At 40.0% G+C, this 26366-nt stretch overlaps 1 protein-coding gene across 2 annotated transcripts in view; it reads left to right on the forward strand.

The window, feature by feature from the left end:
- LOC137293848 (kinesin-like protein KIF28P) overlaps positions 1-26366 on the forward strand; it is a 35186-nt gene continuing 8820 nt past the window's right edge. Inside the window, exons 1-13 of one of the 2 annotated variants that reach the window (XM_067824621.1) lie at positions 1-171; positions 17563-17751; positions 18097-18303; positions 18519-18647; positions 18769-18903; positions 20902-21065; positions 22172-22283; positions 22774-22841; positions 23905-24029; positions 24396-24489; positions 24872-24993; positions 25361-25421; positions 25932-26058. In XM_067824621.1, the coding sequence (XP_067680722.1) occupies positions 112-171; positions 17563-17751; positions 18097-18303; positions 18519-18647; positions 18769-18903; positions 20902-21065; positions 22172-22283; positions 22774-22841; positions 23905-24029; positions 24396-24489; positions 24872-24993; positions 25361-25421; positions 25932-26058 (1593 nt within the window). In that variant the 5' untranslated portion in view covers positions 1-111. The remainder of the gene's footprint in view (positions 172-17562; positions 17752-18096; positions 18304-18518; positions 18648-18768; positions 18904-20901; positions 21066-22171; positions 22284-22773; positions 22842-23904; positions 24030-24395; positions 24490-24871; positions 24994-25360; positions 25422-25931; positions 26059-26366) is intronic. The other variant, XM_067824622.1, reaches the window with a different exon arrangement.

The raw sequence follows: 26366 nt of genomic DNA on the forward strand, positions 1-26366 counted from the left end.
ACAAAATGTTCAGTTAGCGTAAATCAAAGCAGAGTGAACTTGTCGTCTGCTCCGCAGTTGTATATAGTGGAATAAGCTAGTTGAATTTGGATACACAGTATTCGAGAAGAAATGCCGGGTGGCGGCGGCGACAGTGTCAAGGTGGCAGTGCGTGTACGACCATTTAATCAGGTAGGCAGACGACAATTCGTCACGTTTGAAAATGTCTACCTTCAGTATTGATTTGTCGTTCTGATTAACACAATGGGTTGCGTCGCGGCGTTGTTATGGTGACGGAACTAATGCTTCTGAAGTGTAGTTGTATTGACATTTATTTTTGATAGCATGTTATTTCCTTCAACTTTAGCAGTCATTTCTTTTAAATAAGTTACATCGAAAACAATGGGGTAACGTTCAACATATTACATTAAGTGACTAAGGAACTTGGGAGAGGTTGGGAAACGGGGAGGGAGGAGCTTATTTGAAAGTAATTATACCTCTCTCTGTTTTCAGGATTAGTAACAGTTCGAAGTAACAGGTTAAAATAGGTTTTGATCAGATATAAGATTTTTGTTTCAAAATCAAAAAGTCCATGCGAGATTCATATGATCTCATATGCGTGCTTTTTTTGTCGGGGGTGGGGGGTATTTATTTATGTATTGTTTGATTTTGGTAATGCGGTTTCAACTATGTTACAACAGTAACGTTTTTTGCAGTCGGGTGTAACTTATCAGATACTACGTTAGTATAAGAAAATAACTGTAGGGGCCAAAGTAACAATATATTCAGAGGTGACCTGTGTTCACAATGAAATGTCTTGATAAGAACAAAGGATTAGCTTAAGCCCCGATCGATAAAATTCCGTTCCCGGGAGGGTAATATTTAGGTATGCATATCAGTTGGTAAGTTAGGCCTGTCGTAGCATAAATGGCATGCTGATCGCAATGTCTCTGTTTAGCACGAACTCAGTGGCGTGTCTATTAACAAAGATATCTGATTCATCTGTTCTTCTTAACCGGACAATTGTTGGTTCAGTAGGCACTACGCATGGCTTCCAATGAACTTTCGGTCGGATACCACATTCGTCTCTTGGTTTTCAGAAAGTTGCAAACATTTACGAGATACGACACCCCGAGGTATTTCCAATCTCTCAACTAAATACAAAGTTTTGAAAGCAAAACCTGTGTGTGCTTCTTTCCATGTGTTACTGATATTATAATACTGGCAGGTGTTTTGTGTTTTAATATACCCAGTGAAGGCATGCACGATGCCATTCAGAAAGTGATCACATGTAAAGTAAATTGTATTTCCAATTGCACTTTCTCAGTAAACTGTACTGTTCGGAATTTTAGGTTGAATTACACGATGCCTAGCAGGGCGAGGTGGTTGTAGCCAGAGACTATGTTGCTTCACTATGTCCAAATGTTGGTCTGTCATTATGTAGATGATGATGTCAGTCATCACTGGATTGTTTGTTCCAGACTCGACTCTCATAGTTCTCATATTACTGATTGTGGCGTTAAACAAAAATTAGGGAATAGTCCAAAGCAATCTCAGCGGTAAGGTGACCTTAAATTAACACAGGCGTACGATCACTTCGTGGAACGGTTGTCAGGTATTTTGGTTACGATCATGTGCAAACCGACTTCTAGCGCAAGTGATACTAACAGCAAAATAGTAGTAAAACAACATTCGTTCACCCACTCACTCTGGTCAATCAAGGTGACAGTGGTGTCGTTGTCGCTTTTATTAATATCCCCGCAGTATCACGACAGTGGACACCAGAAATGGACTTTACACGTTTTACCCATGTGAGGACCATTGGGCTGCCCCATTAACCACTGGGCTACCCCATCGCCCCTTGTTGATTAGAAGTTTTCGTGGAAAGTGAGGATTGAAGTTATCAAGACGTAAACCATGTTTTTTTCGTGTGTGTGTGTGTGTGTGTGTGTGTGTGTGTGTGTGTGTGTGTGTGTGTGTGTGTGTGTGTATTGTACTGAAAAGCATAATATCATTTATTTTTTTAAATATATTACTTAAATCGTTACGGTAAGTTAAGTTATCAATTCATGAACATGCTTTATGACATGAAATGATTCGTTCCACATAGAGTTAGACTCGTGAAGGTCCGGGATAGTATAGGCCTTCAGCAACCCAAGCTTGCCATATAAGGCGACTGTATATGCTTGTCGTGAGAAGCGACTAACGGGATCAGGTGGTCAGGCCCGCTGACTTGGTTGACACATGTCATCGGTTCCCATTTGCGCAGATCGATGCTCATGTTGTTGATCACAGGATTGTCTGGCCGATTATTTACAGACCTCCGCCATATACCTGGAATTTTGCTGAGTGTGGCGTAAAACTCACTCACATAGTGGTATATTACCAAAAATATGTCATGAATGATCATAGCAACACACTGACCTGTTCAAATTCTTATCTACTGATTAACCAACACAGTGATTGTATACTTGTATGTCTTGATGCGGATTTGGCTTTAAGCCAGTGCTAAACGTTTAAGTTGAATAACAATCTAACGATAATTTGATCTGATGATCTCTCAACGTACTTACTTTATCAGTTTCCCGAATGTCCCCTACTGAGCGTGAAGAACGCGGAAACTTAACACCTGTCTGTTTGGTTTCCATGACAACCGCAGCAGTCACAACAAATCAGCCGTAATTACCTATAGATATATGCCGCTAGGCCATATTAAATCCCATCGTATTGGGATTGCCAATCACAACAAAAGCTCTTCACAGCCAGATGATGCCATGCTAATCTCTTGCCTTAAAACCTACACCATTCTAGGTCATTCACGTATATCGCATTAAATTAGTGGTTATTCTTGTGACCAGTTCTCTCCCTAACCTTTTATCGAGACGTCAACAAGTTTTATTGGATAATGTTATTTTCTATGGCTAACGACTGATATATAAGATCCGATTCATTTAATCTAATGATGAATGTGTTGTATTCAGTGGCAAAATCCTGCAAGGTCATTTTAGACAGAGTGGCTCATGGTATTTTATGTAATATATGCGCTTATTAATCTGTCGTATCTATATTAAAAGCATACAAATGAGATTAGATAATTACCTATCTATCTATTTCTCACAAATCCGTTATCGAGATGTCACCGCACCACAACACCTCACCACCACCACAACCTTCTCCCACACTGGCCACTCTGATGGTTTGTTTGCCGGCATCCAAAAACTGGTACGCGAGTCTCGGGGTTGTTGGCTAACTGCTTAACTTTCCTTCGCACCAAAACCTCCTTCTCTGTGTCATTTGGTCAGCTCCCCGGGTAAATATGACCCTTATACCCTGAAATGTATATCCCGGTACGTCAGTCATTCTTCTCTGTCGGGTGAAAATATATGCCCTCTTTTAACCCACTGAGTGGTTGCTGTCCGTTGTCTGTCGAGTTCCAAGTGTTTCTCATTTTATTAAATTTCTCCCCGAACACAGCTGCTGTGTTAGACAAATAAGACTTGTTCTCGTGACTGCAACAAACACACGTGTCGTATTTCCAGAACAAGAGACCAGTCAGCGCAGCTCAGTAATGTTATACAATACTGGTTACCACTTCTCACCTGGAACTTTCAGGGTGTCGTTAAACCCGGAAGGTGTGAAATCAATATTAACACAATATTTGACGGTTCTCATCACATACAATGTTGTAGCAGGTTTAATTACCATGATTGATTGTATTGACTGATTATATGGTTTTACGCCGCTTTTAGCAATATTCCAGCAACATCACGGTGGAGGACACCAGAAATGGGTTTCACACATTGTACCCATGTGGGGAATCAAACCCGTGAGTTCGACGTGACGAGCCAACGTTTTAACAGCTAAACTATCCCACCGCCCCTTATTAACCATGACACGCGACTGGGATGCAAATCTACAGCATTGATTTTGTTTTTTCCCGAATATACCTTGGATATACTCATCTGCTCAACTGTCCAGTTATGTTGGGGTAGGCAAGTGGTCAAAGACTTTGCTTGTCGCACCTGTTCAATTCTCCACATAGATACACTGGTGAGGCCCATTTCTCGTGTCTCCAGGAGCGACTTTACTGGAGAGTTGTCAACAACAACAGCGAGAATTCAAGGTCAGTGGAGGCTGTAAATAATCCACTATAGATCAATCAAGTAAGAGGGGTCGGTTAGTGTGAGCATGGAACCGTGCAAATGAGATGCCGTAACAACGACCGATTCGGGATAATCTTTACTGGGTCGAACATTTAATTTCAAACGCTTGTGATCACGCAGACATGACATGTGTGCAGTTAGGTAATTGCATGTCATTGTATCCTCATAGATCGATGCTCATGATGTCAATCACTGCATTGTGTCGTCCATACTCGATTATTTACAGACCGCCGTCATCTCAATTGAAAATTGAGTGTTGCGTCAAATACCAATAAAACAAACACGTACTTGCTCTTGTCCGTTAGATGCTGATCCCCATCTTTACTATCTCCATATTGTACACATAGACTGCGACGTCGTTTTATCGCGGTACTTGACATATCCGCAATCGAAAATGAAATTCTGAACTTATGAGGCCTATTTTATTGTAAAATCCGATTAACATGACATTTAATCAACACATTTGTGAAATAATGATCATTTTAACTCTGGTAGTGTTTCAGCGAAAGCCATTAGACGAATGGAGTCGATTGATATTTACCGAACGAGAGAACGCCATCGTATCGCGGTAAACAATAAAATTCATTTCTCGGAAGATAAATAAAGCTCATGACATCACTTTCGCTATAGTTTCGGCAACAAGGATATACAGACGACGTAGTTCAGATGGAATGGGAAGGGTCATATGTGAAACGTAAATGTTATAGCAGGCATTTCATGGATAGGGGTCAGACAGATTCCATAGTTTAATGTTAATAATTCAGCTAGGTAAAACCTACGGGGAATCGATACATCCTGCTGGTACAACTTGAAAAGTAAATAAGCCACTGATGTTAGGCTGTCGATTTACATACAAGATCACCTTTAAAAGGCATGTCTCGTGTGAGGTCCGAGTATAACAATCCAGAAACAACTGAGTATTAATTACTGCTGTTTATTATGACGTAAACCATATCAGATGGCCCTGAGTGTATAAGCATTAGGTGATGCGGGGCACCAACATCGCCACTGGTGTCGTTTTGTACTGGCAGGTAATGACGTTACTTTCATATGTCTGTATGGAGTAAATACCTGTTTATATCGCAAGCGCCTGTCTGTTGACCCTGCATCGGTCGCTTGCTTATGAGACAATGCAACAATCACATGATTCGCCACGTGCCTGTAACCCACGTTGCTATCGTCTATGTTAAGACGACCTCGTACATTCAGTCACTTAACTCGCCGATCTTGACTATCTGACAGGCACCTACCGCCAAAGTATATGTAACTGAAGACTTATGTTTTTACCTGCAATACCAACAGGTGCTTCTGAGAAACACAGGGGACACACTAGCATGACGTCACTGGTATCTGTATATCTCGCTCCACGTCACCTCCTTTACAACTCCATATATCATATAGCTACAACCAATTGTCCATTCTGTCACCATTCTGTATGCTACGCAAAAGGCGTCAAGGAACACCCGGGGTCTGTGATGGTTAAAACGCCGCATATTATATTTACATGGCTCTTTCTTTCGTTGTTTTGCAACGCCGTATTAAGCTATATTCCAGTTATATGTGGGCCCCATTGAGGACAGTCTGTAAATAATCTACCCTGGACCATACAATACAGTGATTGACATCATCATTGGCAGCAACCAAGTCAGCAAGCATCACCACCCGATCCCGTTAGACGCTTTCGCGACAAGCATAGGTTGCTTAAGACCAGTTCTAAACCGCATCTTCACGTGTTTTATGTGACTTTAGTTAAAGTGTCAGGGCCATAACAGGTTATCAATATTGTCATGGTTCAGGTTTTGTTTTGTTTTTTTAAATGATATTTCCATTTCATATTTCCTCACATTTAGTGGATAAAAACGAATTCCATAGGGCAAACAATGTATAACATGAAATTCGTCTTGAACTTTACCATGACAACAATAACTTGTTAGCAACACGCAGGGAGCGTACTCAACAAAGGGCACGCATGCTAAGGGAGAGCGAGCGAGAGAGAGAGAGACAGGGAGACAGAGAGATTCTTTATTTCCTCCAGAAATCAATCTGAAGATTATTGATACATTAATTCAATTAAACATATATCACATTAACTTAATGTTTACATACCGACAAAGCCATTCGTAGTTGGTTATTGATATGTACAGAAATCAGACATCAAACATTAGAGCATAATGAAACTTGCATACAAACTCAAGATTTGGCTTCAAATGATAGGCATATGCTGCAAAGTTTATATAGTCAAAAAGGAAACTTCACATTCTTTCTTCAGGGCACTATAAAAGAACAAAAGATGGTAAGATGGTTAAATTGTTATTATTTCATTGCTGACATCTGTGTGATGTACTCTGTGATCTACTGACAGTGTCACAATCAGTTCCATTAGGCTACACCTACACCGCCGTTCCCAAACATAGGTATATAGAATGTCAAGTTACAAGAATAAAATTCGAAATTTCTCAGTTCAGTATTGTGTATGGCCGCCCCGCGCATTCACCACTGCCAAGCACCGTCTCCTCATCGACTGCCTGATGCTTGTGAACACGTGGTTGGGGGTTCCATCGGAGGTGACATTGGTCCACAGCCGACGTTTACGTTGACGAAACAGCGTCAATATTGACCCACGATATGGACGTCGAGAATGGAGATTGGCAGCCCGCAACCGATTTCGAACGGTCTGTAAGGACAATCGACCTCTAAACATCTCAGCCCTGGTTCGTGTAGCCGGCAGACATCTGTCACGTAGGTGACGTAGGACGATTTGACGGTCTTCTGCTCTTGACGTCATGCGTGGACGACCCGACCTTGGGCAATCAGAAGTGGTGCCAGTTTCTTGTAGACGACCTCGCAAGTCATACGCAGTTCGTCGGGTGCATCCCATTGACACTTGCGACGTCAATAATTGATCTTTCTGCTTGCAACATGCCAACGGCACGTTCATGGTGCACATTTCACAATCGTGACATTTAAAGTACCGTTAGAACTGTGGTTTAAAACTGTTTCTTCAATTCCTGAGGCCAATGCAAATACGTGTAAATGAAGAAATCTTCGATGCGAAGATCACGTGATCGACTGCACGTGCAAAATCCGATTTGACGCTAACGTCATTTGCACGACGAATGGATTGGGTTTGAGTGGGTGTTGCTAACCTTCTTCTAGAGTCGAAAGATAGGGATACCATTTCGGATACATAGATGTATCACCAGAGAAAAAATATTTATTATTTTTAAAAATTACATTTTGTGAAGTTTCTGTTTTGACTCAGTATAATTACATAATGACAGGTGTCTCGGACGACTGATCGTGTGAACTGTGTATCTGCACCTTTGGAGCGTTGATAACATTTCGTCGTCTTCCAACATTTCAAAATTTACATATGTTTAAACATCAAGTAGACCAATCAGAGTTGCGAAAAGTTATTTCGGAGAGGTAATAATGTTTCACAGTGGAGTATCACACGGTTGTCATAATCATAAACGTGCTTGTTGCAAAGCAAACATTCTTTTGAGACTTTATTTCGTGATGAAATTTTCAAACATAATCGTACGGCCGCTCTGTGTTCAGGGTATAAAATGCGAAGTTCAAACGTATGTGATATGTCAGTGATGTATGAGCTCACATGTAACGATACAGTCCTGCATTAAAGTGAAGTGATATTTTATGACGATACATTTTTTCTTCGCAGTCAAGTACTTGTTCGTTTACAATTTATCTCCAGTTGTGTTTTGGGGGAAATGAACCACTATTTAAATAAGTATATAAGTTGTTTCTAAGATTGTATTTGCACAAAACAGACTGAAGATCTCGACAAATAGTTCATTTTCGGGGCGTGGTAGCTATGGAAGCACAGAACATGTGTTTTATAAGATTGCCACAACTAGTGTTACATAAAGAGACAAAGAACTGGAGGTTGCTTTTATCAATGTAGCCAATCATGGTCCACAGTCCTCAGTCCTAAGTTTGTAATCGTGAAATCAGACGGAGATCTCTTATGTAGTCCCTGCACAGTGTGGGCAAAGTACCCAAGTGTGTTTTCTCGCAAGCAAAGCTGCTTCCCTGTATTGTCAAACAATAGTTCTCAGCTATAAAAACTGGTTTTCAAAACCATTCTTTGCCATATTTTAACCCTGGCAGCTGGATGTAGGCTACTATCATTCATCCCCAAGCATTCTGGTGAATTAATACTCTGTCTTGCTTTCTGACAACACCTTTCAGTTCTAGATTAATATGTTACATCAGACGTTAGTAGTGGAATCCACTGATGTTTTCACTGCCTAGAGTGTAGTTTACAGTTTTAGCCTTGCATTTTCTTTTATTAAAAATGATCACTGTATCTTTAAATTCTTCATCAAACATCGGTGATTGTGGCTTATCTAAGTCCGAGTGGTATTTACCCCATATATACCAGCAGGTGTTGACGCATTTTCATTATCATAGTTAAGTGTTGTTATGATATCAGTTTTATATAAGGTATTGTAAAACATAACATTTGTCTTGAACTTTACCGTGACTATAAAAAACCGGGTAGCAGCATCCAGGAGGCTTACTCAACAAAGGGCATGCATGCCAAGGTATGCAGGTCTTCACACATGGGGTATTTTCATGTGACCCCATCAGACATTGCTGGAATAGTACTAAGAGCAACATAATGCCACACTTACTCAATTTTAGACGCCAGAATTCAGTATCAGTGTCACTACTCCTGACAAACGAGAAACCGATGATCACTGATTCCAAGCTCAGATTCGCACTGACTATCTTTGTTGGTGCGTCGGGGCGGTGGGATTAAAGCGTTCGCCCCTTACAGAAAAAAATACTTGTTCAGTGAACATCGTTGACACAATGTGTAAGGAACATATGTTATTAAAACCGGCGTAAAACCGTACTGAATAACTAACTGTAGGATGGTCAGAACTCCGCCCGTGTTCGTGGGTTTCACTACACGTTTAAGAGCTGCCCCAATTCATTTCACACCAAAATAGCATTACACGAAAGTTACTTAACCATAGGGTATACTGATATACATTGTATACATTGACATTGTTGAAAACAGTTTTATTTGTACAAATCTGTTCAATATAGTCACACTACAGCCGCAGCATCATGACCGTGAAATCGAAGCTTATGTATTATTCAAGTGTATATACTTATATAGTGTTCAGAAAATACCCCAACATTACCATCAGTATTTTGGGTTACAATACATCTTCTCATGTTTATTCTCCATGGAGGTAGCAATATATATGGAAATGTAATGCTCACTTCCCCCATCCCCCAAGTCAGAAATTTGCACATACAACAATAACTTCATTTCTTCTCTGCGAAAACGTCTCTCATTTATATCTATGTTTTCAATTTATAGCTTTTTTATTTTATTTTGTTAACCAGAGTAGGAATGTCCTACATGAAATTGTCATACGATTTATCATCAAAGGGAAATAGGATTTGAAAAATTTGGAGGGTCGGGCGGGGATCATTAACTGGATGGGTGACCCAGTATGAGTAACTCTGGTTACGCTAAGCGTGTTGTACGAGGACGCAATGACCTGCAGAGACTCGAACTTTACTCCACATTATATGTTGACACAAAGTTATTAAACACTGGCGTTACAACCCATCCCACCCGTTGTGAGATATAAAGACAAGCGTTGTTTGTGGTAATAATGTCCGCTGATTAATGATAAAAAAGAGCGACATGGGAGGGTCCGTTGCAACCGATCAAGGCGAAGCTCCTTCCGAACGTTAGCAGAATTGTCGTTGTCATACATCGAAAGCCTGACCGAAACCTTCAAAGTCACGTCTCTGACATGCCGCAAAGGAGAGCTTACGGATAATAATGAATTATTGTGCCTATCGTCGATCTATTGGGATATTTGTATTATATATTAAGCTCATAGAATCCCGATTACCCGGCAGCCTATGTCGCCTGTAAGAGGTAACTAAATCGATCGATAGTAAGGCTCGGCGATGTGTTCGATGGAAAATAATCCTGCCTAGCGGGGTGGTTTGTTGCTTATGCTATCAGTCACTGGAGTGTCTTGCCTATGCTCGATCATTTATATCGGGTACCGAACATAGTACATGAGAGGTAGATATTAGGCACTACCGGTGCGCAATGAATAGCAGGAAAGTATTTAAAGTAAAGCCATAGCGCATATTGAATGTTTGAATATGGTAAAACGGTGCCCTTGTCCAGTTTTTGCTAAGAAGTCCATTAATAAATGGTATACCAAAGTCAGTTTGTCTCGGCTTGGGAGTGTCCAAAAATGTTTGGTATAAATGTACTTACCAACAAGATATTAATTTACGCCATTAAGTGTAGCCTGTTAATCACACATTTAACTTAAGACACAGGTGTTTGCTTGAATTACCTATAATCAGCATAGAATTGTATCCCCTATGACAAAACATTCTGCATTTACCTGTGTACATTGTAGCTTGGGGAAAATGGCTTGATACAAAATAATTTGCTCTTGACTGCTGATTGTGTCAAAAACTGTTTCATTACATGTCATCCGTTGTTAGCTTATGTATATACACTATAGTTCTGGATTGGCCAACCGGCGCCCTGAGATATGTTGTCTAGAAGACAGTATTCGGCACCGCATGGTCTGAGGTGTATAGAGGCGTAACAATAGTCTGCATATCAGAGTACAAGTTGATACGCTTGCATAAACATATACCACCTATCGAAGGTTTGGATTTACCTAAATAATTCACTATACTTTATGCACATACATGTGCTTAACATCAAAGCTGAATTACACTGATTTGGGGGGAAGCAACTGCAAACCTTATGCAGATGAAATGCCCGCGAGGATCATACATGAAAGTGCTGAAAATGCATTGGGCATATATCGTGCGTTTTTTAAGTAATGTTTTGTTAAGAATTAGCCAGTTTTCAGCGAGTTTCATCATTTATTGAACGCATGACAATATTTTTTTCATTTCTCATTTTCATTTTTGACAATATTTCTAGTATTTTGCAAAATCTAGTTTAGAACAGTTGACTGAAAAAAGTGGCTACATTTACACTAGTGAGTCTAAACTTTTGATTTGTAATCCATTAGCCATAGCCAGAGGTTATACACTCTTGCATATACGAATGCAGGTTTGAGTGAGTGGGTGAATTTAGTTTTACGACGCACTCAACAATATTGCAGTTATATGGCGGCGGTCTGTTGAGTCTTGTCCGGCAATCCACTGGTAAACAGCATGAGCATCGATCTACACAACTGGGCACGCAGGGCATGACCACCCAATCCTGTTAGTCTCTTAGCCTCCCACCACAAGCATGGGTTTCTGTAGACACGGGACTGAATCTGAGTAGTGATATCATTTGCAGAGATACCTTAAAGTACCTTTAAAAAGTGAACTGGATTCAAGTTAATTGAATCAATACATACTGAACACAATAAATAGTTTTGCAATAACAATCTTGCACGGAAACTCGCGACTGTTATATAGAAATCTTTCGTAGAATTGTCAGCTTCCCTGGGAAAACAGCCTTTGCTCCAGTAACAGTTCCGGCCTGGAAAAAAGACAATCGTGCAGTCTTAATCATTCTCTTCCCACAGTGGTTACTTGTCATATCTTCCAACCTAACCTCTGTTCTAATACGACCCTTTCATGGTGCGAGTGTTCAAGACTCGTGATTGGAGGCAATCAGATTTAGTTGTGCAATCAGCGTTTCAAAAGTAATCGTTCGCAAGATCTCGGTAATTTCCGGATGCATCGTGAAAACTAAAACCTCTTCCTGAGCGCGATACTCAAATGTTTCTTCTAGACAGAACTCAGTCATGTCGTATTTGTTTCTCCACATTCCTTGCATTTGTCAAGCTGAATCTAGGTCGATGTAATACGTGTTCTGATTGGACAGAAAAACGGGAGATAAGTCTGCTGCCATTTTTTGCCACTAGGGGATTTTATGAGAACCGCGAAATATGGCCGTATTAGAACAGAGGTCCGTAGGAAGATATGACAAGTAACCTCTGTGGGAAGAGAATGAGTCTTAATATATGGTTGAAGCCTATGTCTCCTCCCTACACCCAGTGCGTTCAATAATCAATTCCAATCTCAGAGCTCATTGTATTAGTGCTTCAGTGTCAAGATGCGATAAGAATATACCCCATGCGTGAAGACCTATATACCTTGGCATGCATGCCCTCTGTTGAGTAACCCCACTGCGTGTCGCTACCCTGTTATGGCTATGGCAACGTTGAAGGCAGTATCATGTTATGCATGGTTGACATCAGGGAATGCGTTTTTATCCACTAAATGTGAGGATTTATATGACATGCACAGAACAGGCAAAATTTGTCATGTTCAAAATTTACATTCGTAATATGTATTACTTGTTCAAAGAATTATCTGGCTTCGTACTTCAGATATTTCGTGAACACCAAATATCATGGACGCACGAATCAGTTTGGGGAGATAATCGGGACTCGTGACGATTTAGATTCACATGTTTACATATTTATATTGTTATAGTCTCTCATGACCGTAAACAGGAGTCTTTTGGTTATTTCTTGTCAAATGCAACATGTTTTACTGTTGGGATGAGACTGTTTCTATCTCTGCATGACAAGAATATACCACATACATGTACATAAAAATCAGCAAATCTTTGTGTGCAGTGCCTTTATCTGCACGCAACCACGCCGCTATTAAATGACAAGGATGTCACAGGGCGTGAGATTGTTCTGAAAAAGAGTCTTGATACAGCAACACGCACAGGCACTGGACGCAACATGGCGGTCCTTGATGGCTGATTAAACACTTCCTGGTTGTCTACAGAACTGTTACGCTTGTTATGATTCTTTATTAACTATTGATGAAACCTGCACCGAGGCATAAACATACACAACTTATCACAAGTGTATGGTATCACCATGTAAGCTGATAGTGTGGCGCATTGAATATTCTGCAGCTCCACAATGTATATATCCTGTATGGTTTGCGCAACATAAGCTTATCTGTCAAACCAAGGCGGTTTAACCATGCTAAACAATTGGTAAAATATGTATGAGCAATTTGTCTTGTGACAAAAACCTTTTCAGTTAATATTACAGCATAAAAAACATTTCGAAGTTCGTTAGAATTACCAATGCGCGGTATTGAACTATTTAGTAGTGCTGAACTGTTTAGTAATTCTTAAAGGTCACATGCAACAACAAAAAATCAATTATAATTAAAACACAATTATCACTTATTCATGGCATATAATATACATTGCTGCTTGTAAAAGAAAACAAATAAACACAATATTAAGTGTACAATTGCGATTCAAAAGTGCAGTATTTTGTACTTGGGCTTCCTTTCCTCGAAACGAAGCCCTCGGGAGACCGAACCCAGTCATATCGGGTGGTGTGCACTCAACTGAAACGACGGCTTCCGATTGGCTGGTGCATTTGCTGATATGCCAAGGGCTCGTTGCGTTTGTACAAAAAGATCTGTTTGATGGGCATTTTAGAAGTATGGCGAGTCAGAAAAAAGTAAGATTCTCTTTGCATAACAACTTCTTTTATTGTACTTGATGCGTCTTTTCAGTATGGATTCATATACCGTTGTCAAACAAAATCATATACACTAGCGGAAGTTGTTATTCATAAAGAATGTAGATGGAGATGTTGGGTTTTGTAAATACATATTCTCTGAATTTGTGTTCGATCCAATCAAAATCATCTCTCAGTAGAGACTGTGAACTGCTGCGTGGAACTGTTGCGTGGCTGGAAACTGTCTTGACTTGAAACAGACAAGAGTTTGCACCAGTTTCCGTCAAATCCAGTCTTCCGAGAAAAACGGATGTATGTCCCACAGACATAAAACATGTCATGTGTACAAGTATCACACCTGAATAATTACATAATGTGGCAGAGACAAGACTCAGGTACACGTGTCATAAATCAGTTTATGGCGTATGCCTCATAGGTGTGAAGTTCAAATTGCATGTCGTCAATGATTGAAGCTGTGTATTGCATATTGTTTTTAGGAGACAGGCAGGCAGACAAATAGGTGTCAATAAACCTGACAATGAGCTTTCTCTGTGACAGAGGCTGTTTTTTTATGTAATGAGTAGATTATTTACTTGTTTGTGTACACAACCAAGGTTAGACTACTGCTCACGAGCTCATACTCCGGATAGGCATACTGTTTCAAGCTCCGCGAACCTATTCACTGCGCATGCGCTATGGGCGCAGCGCAGCACAGCTGTTGAAACCACTTTTCCCCCAGAAATTTAGTGAATCATTTGAACTCTGATGCCGCGGGTTTTTTTCATCGCGTTTTTTTCAACTTTATAGTTTGAATGATTTGGATTTTTGATGATTTGTTTCGGTAAGTGCATAACGAAAGGTATCGGACTCTGCAAAGTTGTGTTTTACGTTGCATGTGACCTTTAAGATTACGTGTGTATCTGCCACTTCACCTGTGAATATGAGGAACCGAGTTTTATAACTAGCTAACGATTAATACCGTACTGCTACAGAATTAACGTTCATCATTTTTTTCTTCTAGGAACATGAAACCCTGGAACATTTAAATTTTGTTTCGGTTAAGAATTTACGGTGACAAACAATGTAAGAAATCCCCTGTGAACCAGCAAAACAAAACGAAGACAAGTCATAAACGTTCTAATTCTGTATTATTATGCAACGAGAGCAAGGTATATAAGATCACACGTCAATTTCACAATGCTGATTACAAATTCAATAAGAAAGACAAAATCTAAGACAATGGGTCACAAAATACAATATAGCAAACTCACCAAAGTCTTAGTGCGAGAGAGAATCAACTATGCAGAATGTAAACACAGCGATCGGTCTGACAGCGGCTGATGTAGATAAGGCGTTGACGGATACAGATGATGACGATGATGTGATGTGCATGAGTGTGTGTCGCCCTCAACACGGCAATCAGCCTATATATATATATATATGTATGTATGTATGTATGTATGTATGTATGTATGTATGTGTGTGTGTGTATGTGTATATATATATATATATATGTATATGTATATATATATATATGTATGTATGTGTGTGTGTGTGTGTGTGTGTGTGTGTGTGTGTGTGTGTGTGTGTGTGTGTGTGTGTGTGTGTATATATATTCTCAGTCATTTCCCGAAAGTTTGGGCACATACGGCAATCGTCAACACTGTAGAATGCCCCCGAATAAGTCTCCCGGAAGTAAACACAGAAAACTAGCAGATAAATTCCGGAAAACCAGAATCCTAAAAGTGTTGACCATCTATTAAAAGGAAATGGGACCCATCATAATTATTATTCAAAACACCAAATGTTGTGACCCAATGATAATTATTACTTAATTGATAACAAAATATACAGAAAATACACACTCGTAACAATTTAAAAAATGTTACAAAACAGGCGCGTATGGGTAAAACTTATTAGACATATATGGTCTATTTCTGTGTTCCCATCCCATGTTATTCATTGAACAAAGAACCGTTTAGGTTTCAACGCATCACCTCTTTATCTGGTATTGAATTGTTAGAGTTGTATTGAACTCACCCAGTTAAGGTTCAGTCTTCCGTGAATGAACAGCCGATTCCGCGTACACAATGTGATAAGCCGGATAACTACAACCGCTAGATGTACTACGTCAACAACGGTCGTGCTGCTATACTTCAGTATAACGTGGCGTGTATACCATGTACGTCTTAACAGCAAAGTGCTTTCTTTGTGGACATTGAAGAAATATTGCCCTGTCCGCAACGCTTGTTTAAAAACGAAGCTATAATTTTACTGAACGAAAATGTGAAAATCGTGCTGACGGTCACATCCACAATAAAACATATTCGAAGGACAGTGTTCGATACCATCAGGTTTGTGGGTAGTGTACAGAACACTCAGTCATTACTATATACTTCAACAGTTATGTTTCTAGCGCAGAACGATTACGAAGAGAACGACAACCTTATGAAGATTATTGTTTCACGTAGTCACCAAATTCTGAACATGGGTCTGTCGGACTTTATTTAATAAAGACAACGCTATCTAGATAATGTTCTTGATACCCATTTATCACATGATTCTTATTACAAATACTGGCGTCCTATGGATTTGTGGCAACGATTGATTTTCAGGCATATTAGATAAACTAAGCGGTGCGTTTCAGGTTGAACTCGATGGTGTTGGAATGCAACAAAGGGTGGGTGTGTTTGGGGTGTGGGAGGGGAGATCGGCAATAAAAATGTATTTGAGAAACCCTGAGTTTAGCAATACTCCAGCAATATCACGACTTGGGCGAATGGGCTTCAAACTACACATTGACTTGTCCACTAGACTGCATCACCTACATTTACATATCTTCCGACTTACCCCTTCCCATACGATACTTAATTTGCTGTGGACAGCTTATTGCGCACCAGTATTCGTTCTTTTGTAAGATGAATGCCTATTTAATTTGCGGCCAAGGCGCATTGCCACAGATTTTAGTTACACAACACACAACAGTTTCCTCATAGAAGTGCACGATGTGGCGATGTACCAATCTCTGTGCTACTCCATGTATTTGAACTCTGCTGAAAAATGCACGCCTACGAAGTCTAAATTTAGTAAATATCACATATTTTACCGTGAATGTTGCTTTTAATGCTTAATGGTTCAAATTCAAATACTCTTACACCCACTACACTCGACAATTTACTATTACTCGCCATTACTCGCCTCGGGCAGTTCGACTCCTGCCTAATTATTATGTCACTAATATTATAAGTCTAACTGTCCTAGTGCATGCACGTTGTACTAAGATATAACTAGTAGGGATTCACGATCAATATATCTTGGTTATTTGTTGTTTAAACTTACCTCAGCATTATCTCAGTTTTGACCAAACGGTCCAGTGAATTTATGACACACAACCAGCCACCGAATCGGAACACCCACACCATATGCCCCAGGTGAACTCTTACAATACACATTGCTTTCATGTTGTGGTTCGATGTTGTCGTTGAGGTAACGATGTTTGTGGCTTGAAGGAATGGATAAGTGATTGAGTTGGGTTTTACACAACATTAAGATTTAGCAATATTCCAGCAGTACCACAAGGTTCCGATTCTACAAAGCAATTAAGCGTTAAGATCATCAAAAGGGAGGAGTTATCGCCAAGATCGTTTTGAGTAACAAAACTCAGAAATGGACTTCACATGTTGTAGGAGGAGAATCGAACGCTGGGTCATCATCCTAATGACAGAATGCCTTGATCACTAGGTTATTCCCTTGTAACCAAGCTCCAAAAGTGAATAATTTGCATTAATGTTATCCCTACTGTCTTTTTCAAAAGACACAGGGACCTCTAATATATACAGATTATACCCGATTCCAGAGGCATCCAGTTTAGGTTCACACAATCACTGTATTGCAAATAAGGTTTTACTTACTTTTCTCTTTTTCAGAGAGAGAAAAGTGCAGGGTCAAAATGCATCGTTTCCATGAACGGCAAGACAACCCACCTGAAAAACCCTGTCAATGGCGAGGTCAAATCGTTCTCATTCGACCATTCTTACTGGTCCCATGATAGCTTCAAGGAAGACGAGGAGGGGGTATATGAGAGGGAGTCAACAGAATCAAGCTATGCCGATCAGGTAAGTATTCAGGCGACGGAATGCCACGCCCACAGTCTATATCCTTATATATCATGATTCATCGATTCATCGATGTATGTATGTTACGCATGTCGAAAGCTTTCATCTTAATGCAATGATAGGTGTTGAGTGCATTGGCAGATTCATTTAATTTTCAAAAACAGTCCGAAACATTCACTGGTCCTAGTCGTAATATACATCTTTGCTTAGTGTAACTGACGGATAATTGTTTACCGTATGCTACAGCAATTAAAATGGCAACAAACACGCCATTAATTCTTGGGAGCATTTACTAACTCTAACTACTACCTTTTACTGGCAATAATATCAAATGTTTGTGACCAGAGGCGAGTTTTTGAAGACCTGGGCCAAGGGGTGCTGGACAACGCATGGCAGGGCTACAATGCTGCCCTGTTTGCCTACGGCCAGACAGGCTCCGGGAAGAGCTACTCCATGATCGGCTATAACGCCAACAAGGGCATCGTCCCCATCACATGTGGGGAACTGTTCAAGGCCATAGATGACAATAAAGACACTGACAAACAGCTGAGGGTATGTTTTCATACTATCAAAACTGAAGTTCATATCTGTTCAGCCCTTTTGATGGTCGCAATTGATTAACGACAATAATGACACACTTCTGGTAATTTGTTTCTTTGTAAGTGTTATTATTTGAACAAATGATTAATGCGACATAGAAACGACTTAATGGGGTAGGTAGTTTTCTGCACACATAGTAATATAGCCGTGGTGTTTTTGTTACGCAGGTGTCATTTAGTATGTTGGAGATTTACAACGAACAGGTGCGAGATCTCCTCGCCAAGGGGAAACAGCAGACTGGCGGACTCAAAGTCAGACAGAATCAGAAATTTGGCTTCTATGTAGAAGGGCTCAAGGTATTTGGCATTCTTGTTGATTTTCTTGTATATATGTTGTGTTAAATACACCATTCATACATACAAACTTGGATACGTTTAGCCTGCAGCATCTTATGTACGCCTTCGTCGTGTGTTCCAGAAAGTCCCAGTGAAGAACTACAAACAGATAGAGAACCTCATGGAACAAGGCACGTACAACAGAACCACCGCCTCAACCAACATGAATGCCACCAGCAGCAGGTCGCATATGGTCATCACCATTAAGTTTGAACAGGTATTTGCAGCTCCTACAGCCATAGATAGGAAAGATCAGGGCCTGTGAATATGCGTATGTTATGACAGTAATGTTATACTTCATTATTCGAACGGGTGATCCTTGGAGCTGGTAGACATCTTCCACTGTGGTAAACGTGAAACCGAAGGTGTTCAGATGAAAATAAATTTTTGTATTAAGACCAAATTCTATGCATCGGTGGAATGTGATTAAATGGTTCCTTGAAAGTAGAGACCATGTTTCTTGATGGTTCCATCTAATGTGTCCGGCATGTCACTATTCTGACACTCTGCGGCCAAACACTGATCCAAAGATTATTTTGGATAAGGTTAACACTGGACGCAGTTATAGCGTATCTTTTCTTTGTTTTTATCTTGATTTTCTTGAAGTCGGTTTACCATCTGCATGCATATAGTATCTACTGATGTGTTGGCATTCGGGAACATGCGAGATTTAGAACTGTTTTTTTTCATATAGATAGATCACCAGGTACATGCAATTCATATACGATATTTTGTCATCTAAAATGTCCTCATAAAGTTTTAGCTAAGCTAGAGCCAGTGGCTTGTTTGATAGGTTTTAACTAGCCAGCTTTATAGTCATCATGTAAAAAAACAGCATTGACTCACTTACTCACTCACTCACTCACTCACTCACTCAAGGTATCAGGTAGTGCATTTGTAAACGTAATGACAATATATCATGCATATTCCAATGTTATTTAATATCACAAGCGTTTAATTCTCTATCTGAAAGCATGGGAGTATGCGTCATGGTGATACAATACTCACATCAGAAGTGCCATATAATTAAACAGTCGGTACTTGACTAAGGAAAGTCCGATGGATAGTCAACTTCCTTACTGCAATGAATGCGGCGTTTCGGCGTAGGTACTAACACCGTTACCAAGCAATCCATAGAACTTGGTTTTCTTTCATCTTTACAACTTCTACTGATAACTGAACTTTGACTCATGTACACAAATACACCTGCATGCAGACTGGCAGATTAATAATCACTCCAAGTACACCTATCGTGTATGTACATACAGACATCAGTCGTCAAACAGTTTGACAAGACTTTACGTTAATACGATTAATCTCACGCGTTGAATCAATATTGACATGTCGGGCGATATTTAATACAAAATGCAAACTTCTTAGGTATAAAAATATTGCTGGGAACATAAATCATCTATATTAGCATGTCGCCACGCTGACAAGACCGTTCTTATCGTGAATGAACTGGCAGACCCGAATTTCAGCTTTAAACAAACTATTGTAAAAACCCGAATGCATTCCAATATATCATCTTGGTTTTTAATAACTGTCAGCGAACGTTTTCACTAAAAATATATTAAATTACGGCTAGTAATTAACTTGAAATAGTGAATTTAGTTTCCCCGATTACAAAGGTTTGCATGTCCATTAGTTCTGTATACACTAGATTACGTTCATGATTTTATACAGTTCTTTTTAAATTTTAGTTCAATTTCAACACAGATGTTAGCAGTGATTCCTACAACTAAAACAACTCACTAGGTGCCCACTGTAGTGGTTAGAGCGTCCGCTCGGAGAGCGGAAGTTTGCAGGTTCGATGCAGGGCCACGTCATACCAAACGACGTTTTAGTATGGCATTTAGCTGGTTCCAGGCTGGCGCTCCGCACAACTGAGTTCTGCAAGGTCTGGTCGGCTGGGAGTCATTATAATGTGTCTGCGTGGGGTATTCATGCGTAACTTTGGCACGGTATCTGAGTAAGATGGCACTATATAACCAGCTTAAACACAAGCAGCCACTCACATAAATGCATGCACGTCGTCATATGAGCGAAAACTTTCCAAGTACGAGGTTAAACCCCATTTCAAAAGCAACTGTTAATTAAAACAGAAAGAAAAGGTTTGTAGTTGAGCTACTGTTTATCAGACAACCATTACCGAGATTGTTTCAAGATCGCTACTTTGTGGTTGACTAAAGAGTATTTAACTTTCAAAATGCAGGTATTTCCTAACGCTATGGGTCAAAGCACGACCAAGAGCAGTGAAATCAATCTTGTGGATCTGGCGGGCAGCGAGCGGGCCAACTCCACAGGGGCAACAGGTGATCGGCTGAAGGAAGGCTCGGCCATAAACCAGAGCTTATCGTCTCTTGGCAATGTTATCAGGTACATTTACCAACAAGGTGCACCTAGGTAGTCATTTGTCAAGCCCTTGTCTCGTTTAATGCAAGATAAGTTAAAAACTTGGACATCTTGAAGCACGACATTGACACCTGCATTCTTTCTCATCTTTTATTCTAGTTTTTGCTATCAATCACGTTTTGTTTTGTTAAGTCTAGTCATTATCTCTGAAAATGGCATATACACATACGTTACTTCATATACTGTTCAAACAAAGTTAAGTAACACCCGATTTCAACATGACCGCGGGAAGTATAATCGCGTGAAACATCACATGTTCTTTACCTCTCCTGAGAAGTATAGTAATTACATTTACTTCCTGATTTGCCCATATAATGGTATCAATATAACGTTGACGTGCACCTTAAATTATCCACGGTACATGCCTTTACCAACTTTACATCCAAGCATATCTTAGCTTTACATTGCGCACACCTACTCAGTATGCTCACATTCTTCTAATCAACTAAAACAATGCATTGCATTTCTTCAGATGTTGGCATTATTGATTATCCCAGAGTGTAAGCGATAACTTCAATAACCAGCGTCAACACATACTGAGACCGTCCAAGTGATATTTTGATGCTAAACCGTTGCTTGTAGTTTGAAAATTTAATCAGTCTCACGATATGTTCAGCACCTGCTGCTTTTTGGGGGGAGCCGAGGCGCTTTAACGGAAAAAGAATGTGTACTTCATTTTAACCAGAAACAATCAACCATTTTTTAATTACACGGTGAAATGTCACAAAAGGCTTAATATCAATGGACATATTTAACAAGTCTAATAACTCTAGTGGCCCACATGACCGGTGCTTCATTACATAAAACAGTTTGATGATAGATTACAAGTCGAAGAAGGCACTTCTTACAAATAATATAATATCTAGACGTGGTCAGGACAGCAGGCTGATGAAGAAAGTGCCATATGAATTCAACACCCCTTTGTAAAAGCTTTTGAATGTTCAGTAATATATGAATACATGGTCGAGATCATCCCACATCACTAGACGTATAATTCTGTCCTAACTGCAAAATCTTGAGGTACTATACAAATATCAGAGTTAGTGTTCTATTATGGTTCCTGATTGCAGTGCCCTCGCTGACCAGGCCATGGGCAAAAAGAAAGTCATGGTCCCTTACAGAGACTCCGTCCTCACGAAGCTGCTGCAGTCTGCGCTGGGGGGCAACAGCAGGACTATCATGGTCAGTACACACCGACATACGTGTTCACTTTACGATGAGTGAGTGAGGCAGTTTTCTAGCAATATTCCAGCTGTATGGCGGCTAATCGAGTCTCGACCAGACAATCTCGTGATCAACAGCATGAGCATCGATCTAAACAAATCGGAACCGATGACATGATCGTGTTAACCAAGTCAGCGCACCTGACCACCCGATCCCGTTAGTCGCTTTTTAAGAAAAGCATTGTCGCCTTCTGTGGCAAGCATGGGTTGCTGAAGACACAGATCTACAAGGATCTTCATGGGGTACCGTTAAGATGAGATGAAGAGTTCGACTTAGATTCCGTGTTGAGTATTGCGATGTGCTTACATGTGTGTGCGTGCGTGTTGGCATTTTACGCGAGTTGATGCATACGTGCGTGGATGTGTTCTTGCATCTCCGATTATGCATATTGGTGTGAGTGGGTGACATAAAGACTGGTCGACCTACTTAGCTCTCGTTTCACTTTCAGATTGCTGCACTCAGTCCAGCGGATATCAACTATGACGAAACCCTGTCCACACTCAGATATGCAGATAGGTGAGACGCTACACAATACCAATACGTGACTCTGAATCTAATACCATCTGAAGTCACTTCAACTACTAGATGATGTGAACAAATGTTTGATTACGAGCACATAATTATTCACGAGGCTTTCAGATCTCACAATTACACAGCGAGAACCTCCGATTAGTAGTACGGATTCTCTCTTGATTCCCAAGCTGAAACTGCTTCAATTATTAACCGGGAATCAATAAGTAAAATTATTGATATGAAACCAACAAGCAATAAAGAAATGGCATGTAATTCACAATTGTATAACATAAACTAAGTTTACAAATTAATATAGTGGAAATTCAAAGACAGTATAATACAAAAGCAGTGCATATTGCAATAAAGCCAGAGTTGACAACATTCATCTGCAACAATTTAGTTAGGCTATGTATCCGGGGTGAGAATGATCTCCTAACAATGCTGGTCTTCAGGTAACTTGAGATGTAATATGAAATGAAAGGCATGGGTTAGCTCCCTTTCTACCAAGACAAAAGGAATATTCTAAAACTCCATGGTACTGAGAGTAGTGGGGCCCAAAGGATAGTAATGCTCTGTGGTACCTTCCAGAACACTGCCCAAATGTAGCCCAGGTCTAAATATGGCACACACTGCTGCACCTCACTGACTATCGACATATACAATGTTACACACTTGGGACACTGTACACAATGTATAACACTGCCACATAACAATTCGTTAATCCAAATGGAAATGCTCCAATTGAAAATGTCCTTAGAGCCTACTTGTTGTCGAGGGGAAAACATGCAGTTATTGCGCCAAGCATTTTCGCATTATGCGTATATTTGCGTAATTTCCCCCATGCAGATTCTTAGTTTTGAAAGGAAAAATGCATGGGTAACTCACTTGTAAATGCCATTCAAATACTTCATTATTGTTTATGAAGACTTTCTATGGCCCCTTCATCAGGTAAATAGTAATGATACGAAAGGAAGCAATTATAGTAGTAGTCATTAATGAAAGTTTCATGCATTCTTGTTCCAATTTCAACAGACTTAATTATTTTTGTCATTATCAATATAAATAGAGCCAAGAAGATCCAGAACAAAGCTGTCGTCAACGAGAGTCCCACCGACCGTCTCATACGAGAACTGAAGGAAGAGAACGCAAAGTTGATGGCCATGTTGGGCGGCAAGGGGGCCAAACCTGGAGGTATGTAATATCTTTGATGACATACATACATGCATCTACCCATCTGGACACACGCATGCACGCACACACATGCATATATTCTCTCTCTATCACACACACGCGCACACGCACGCACACGCTCTGCGCCCAGGAACTTGTAATAAACAAGGAACCATCGATTGTGTGTCTGGCTTGAAATCACTTACCATTAAAAAAGCAGAAAACAATGTCCGAGGGTTGTGACGTTTGAAATCACAGGAGACACATTCTTTAGATGTACGCTCAAAGGAATTAGCCACTGACACAATAAGTATGACGGGACAGGCATCGTGCACCAGTGATCAGTGTCTGGGTCTGTACGTGTATTCAATGTGGTTGCTGTTACAGCGGACACCAACCTCCTGGAAGAGCAACTGCAGGAAAACCAGCGTAAGATGGCGGAAATGCAGCAGTCGTGGGAACAAAGACTGGAGGAAGCCAGGTTAGTACAGAACACACAGCCTCTGAATTACAATCACCTACATAACTCTCTTATGCCATGATTAACCCTAGTCACATGAAAAGATCGGATGTCTACACCTTATCTGAAATAGAATGTGTTAGATTGTAGATACATGTTTCATATACTTTCCAGCTGACGGATATCTTATTCTGAACATGTTCTGCGTTACAATCAGATACACTAACCAAAAGAAATCGAAGATCATCAAGTTGTTTCATGGTTTAACTTCAGTCATATGAAAAGGCGCATGTCCAGTGCCCTCTTTGACATGGAATGTGATATATGAAAGATGATTTCTTATACATCAGAGCTAACGTGTATCTTTAGCCGGTAAAACATTTTTTTGATTGGTTGTTTTTAGACGAGAATGGGAAAAGGAGTTCCGCAGTACCGACCGTAACGAGTGGGAAAAAAATCCCTATTTGATGAACGTTAATGAAGACCCTCAGCTGACCGGCGTGGTGAAACACGCACTTGTGGAAGGTCAGTATCCAGTTCTAACCTTTCCCTTCATATTCTTGTGATATCAACGTTTACTTGAATATGTTTCCTTTTCAGCCACGTGGCTCTATCATTGAGATACATCCAGATTGAGCAACGATGGGTCGGTCGTATGCTTAACATGTGTAGTGTTCATTAGGTGACGCCCTTTGCAAACATAGTGGCACATAGACTGCTGGGCGAAAATAAAGTTTGCAAGTGAAATCTGGATTTGACTAAATAACAAACAACTTTGCTGACTTAATATTTATGTATATTGACTGTCACAATTGTGTTTTACAATAATTTAGTTTTCTTCATTTTCAGTTTTCATTTTCAGCAAACTATATTCAATGTATTTTTTTTTCAGGCTCGATGACAATAGGGAAATCTGGGGATCCGGAGATACATATAGCTCTGAAAGGCCTCGGGTAACTGATGTTTTGTTAACGATGCGTAGTAACAATTCTGGGGTAATTTTAGTGAAGAAAATTTGTTCCAGAGGATGCTTAAAAATACAACACTACATAGTTGAAATAGGTTGAAAATATTTAGGCTCATATTACCTTCTCAAAATGATTAATATCATCCCCAGACCATCAAATGGTCGTTTCCTTACATGTAAACTGATCTAGCCTTTCAGAGTTTCATATCACTGTTGAAATGTTAATGAAGGGATTGGATTTGAAGGGATTAGGATTTCACGGTTGGATTTGAGTTCTGGTTGCAATGAAGATGGATTGAAAAGGTTATTGTGTAATATATGCATTGTGTGAACCTTTTATTAGACGTTTTTGAATTACGTGTACTTGAAGGCTGTTCACCGTCGCCCTCCGATTGGTCCAAGCTGAGTACTCTTTACTTTCGTAGCCGGCTTTGCATATTCTAACCAAATCCACTTAACATCAGTTACGTTTAACGGGTCTTTTCTTCAAACACAGAATCCAGAAACAACACGCAACCATTGAAAATGACGGCCGGTCGGTATGGATCAAACCCTGCTCTGCCCATGCTCAAGTTCTCGTCAACGGATCAAAGATCAAACAAAAACATGAACTACGTCATATGGTGAGCATGAGAAAACACGTTTCATTTCCAATCATTGGCGTTTCTACACTCTCCTATTTAGCAGCATGGGTTTCACGGGCGACTTTATGAACGCATTCCGTTGGTTCACTACATAATATCAAAACAACCAGCCACAATGACCTATAATACAATGAACATACAACGTAAGGGTGACCAGTTAAAGTACTTTCCACAGTTTGAACAATACTTACGTTTACAATCAATAAAATGCTTGATTTGAAATTATATTGGCCACATTGTACTGAGTCACAGAAAGCTGTTTAACGCGGTTGTCCGCAATATTTTAG

This window comes from Haliotis asinina, chromosome 8 (assembly GCF_037392515.1).
Source record: "Haliotis asinina isolate JCU_RB_2024 chromosome 8, JCU_Hal_asi_v2, whole genome shotgun sequence".
Classification (NCBI taxonomy): Eukaryota; Metazoa; Mollusca; class Gastropoda; order Lepetellida; family Haliotidae; genus Haliotis; species Haliotis asinina.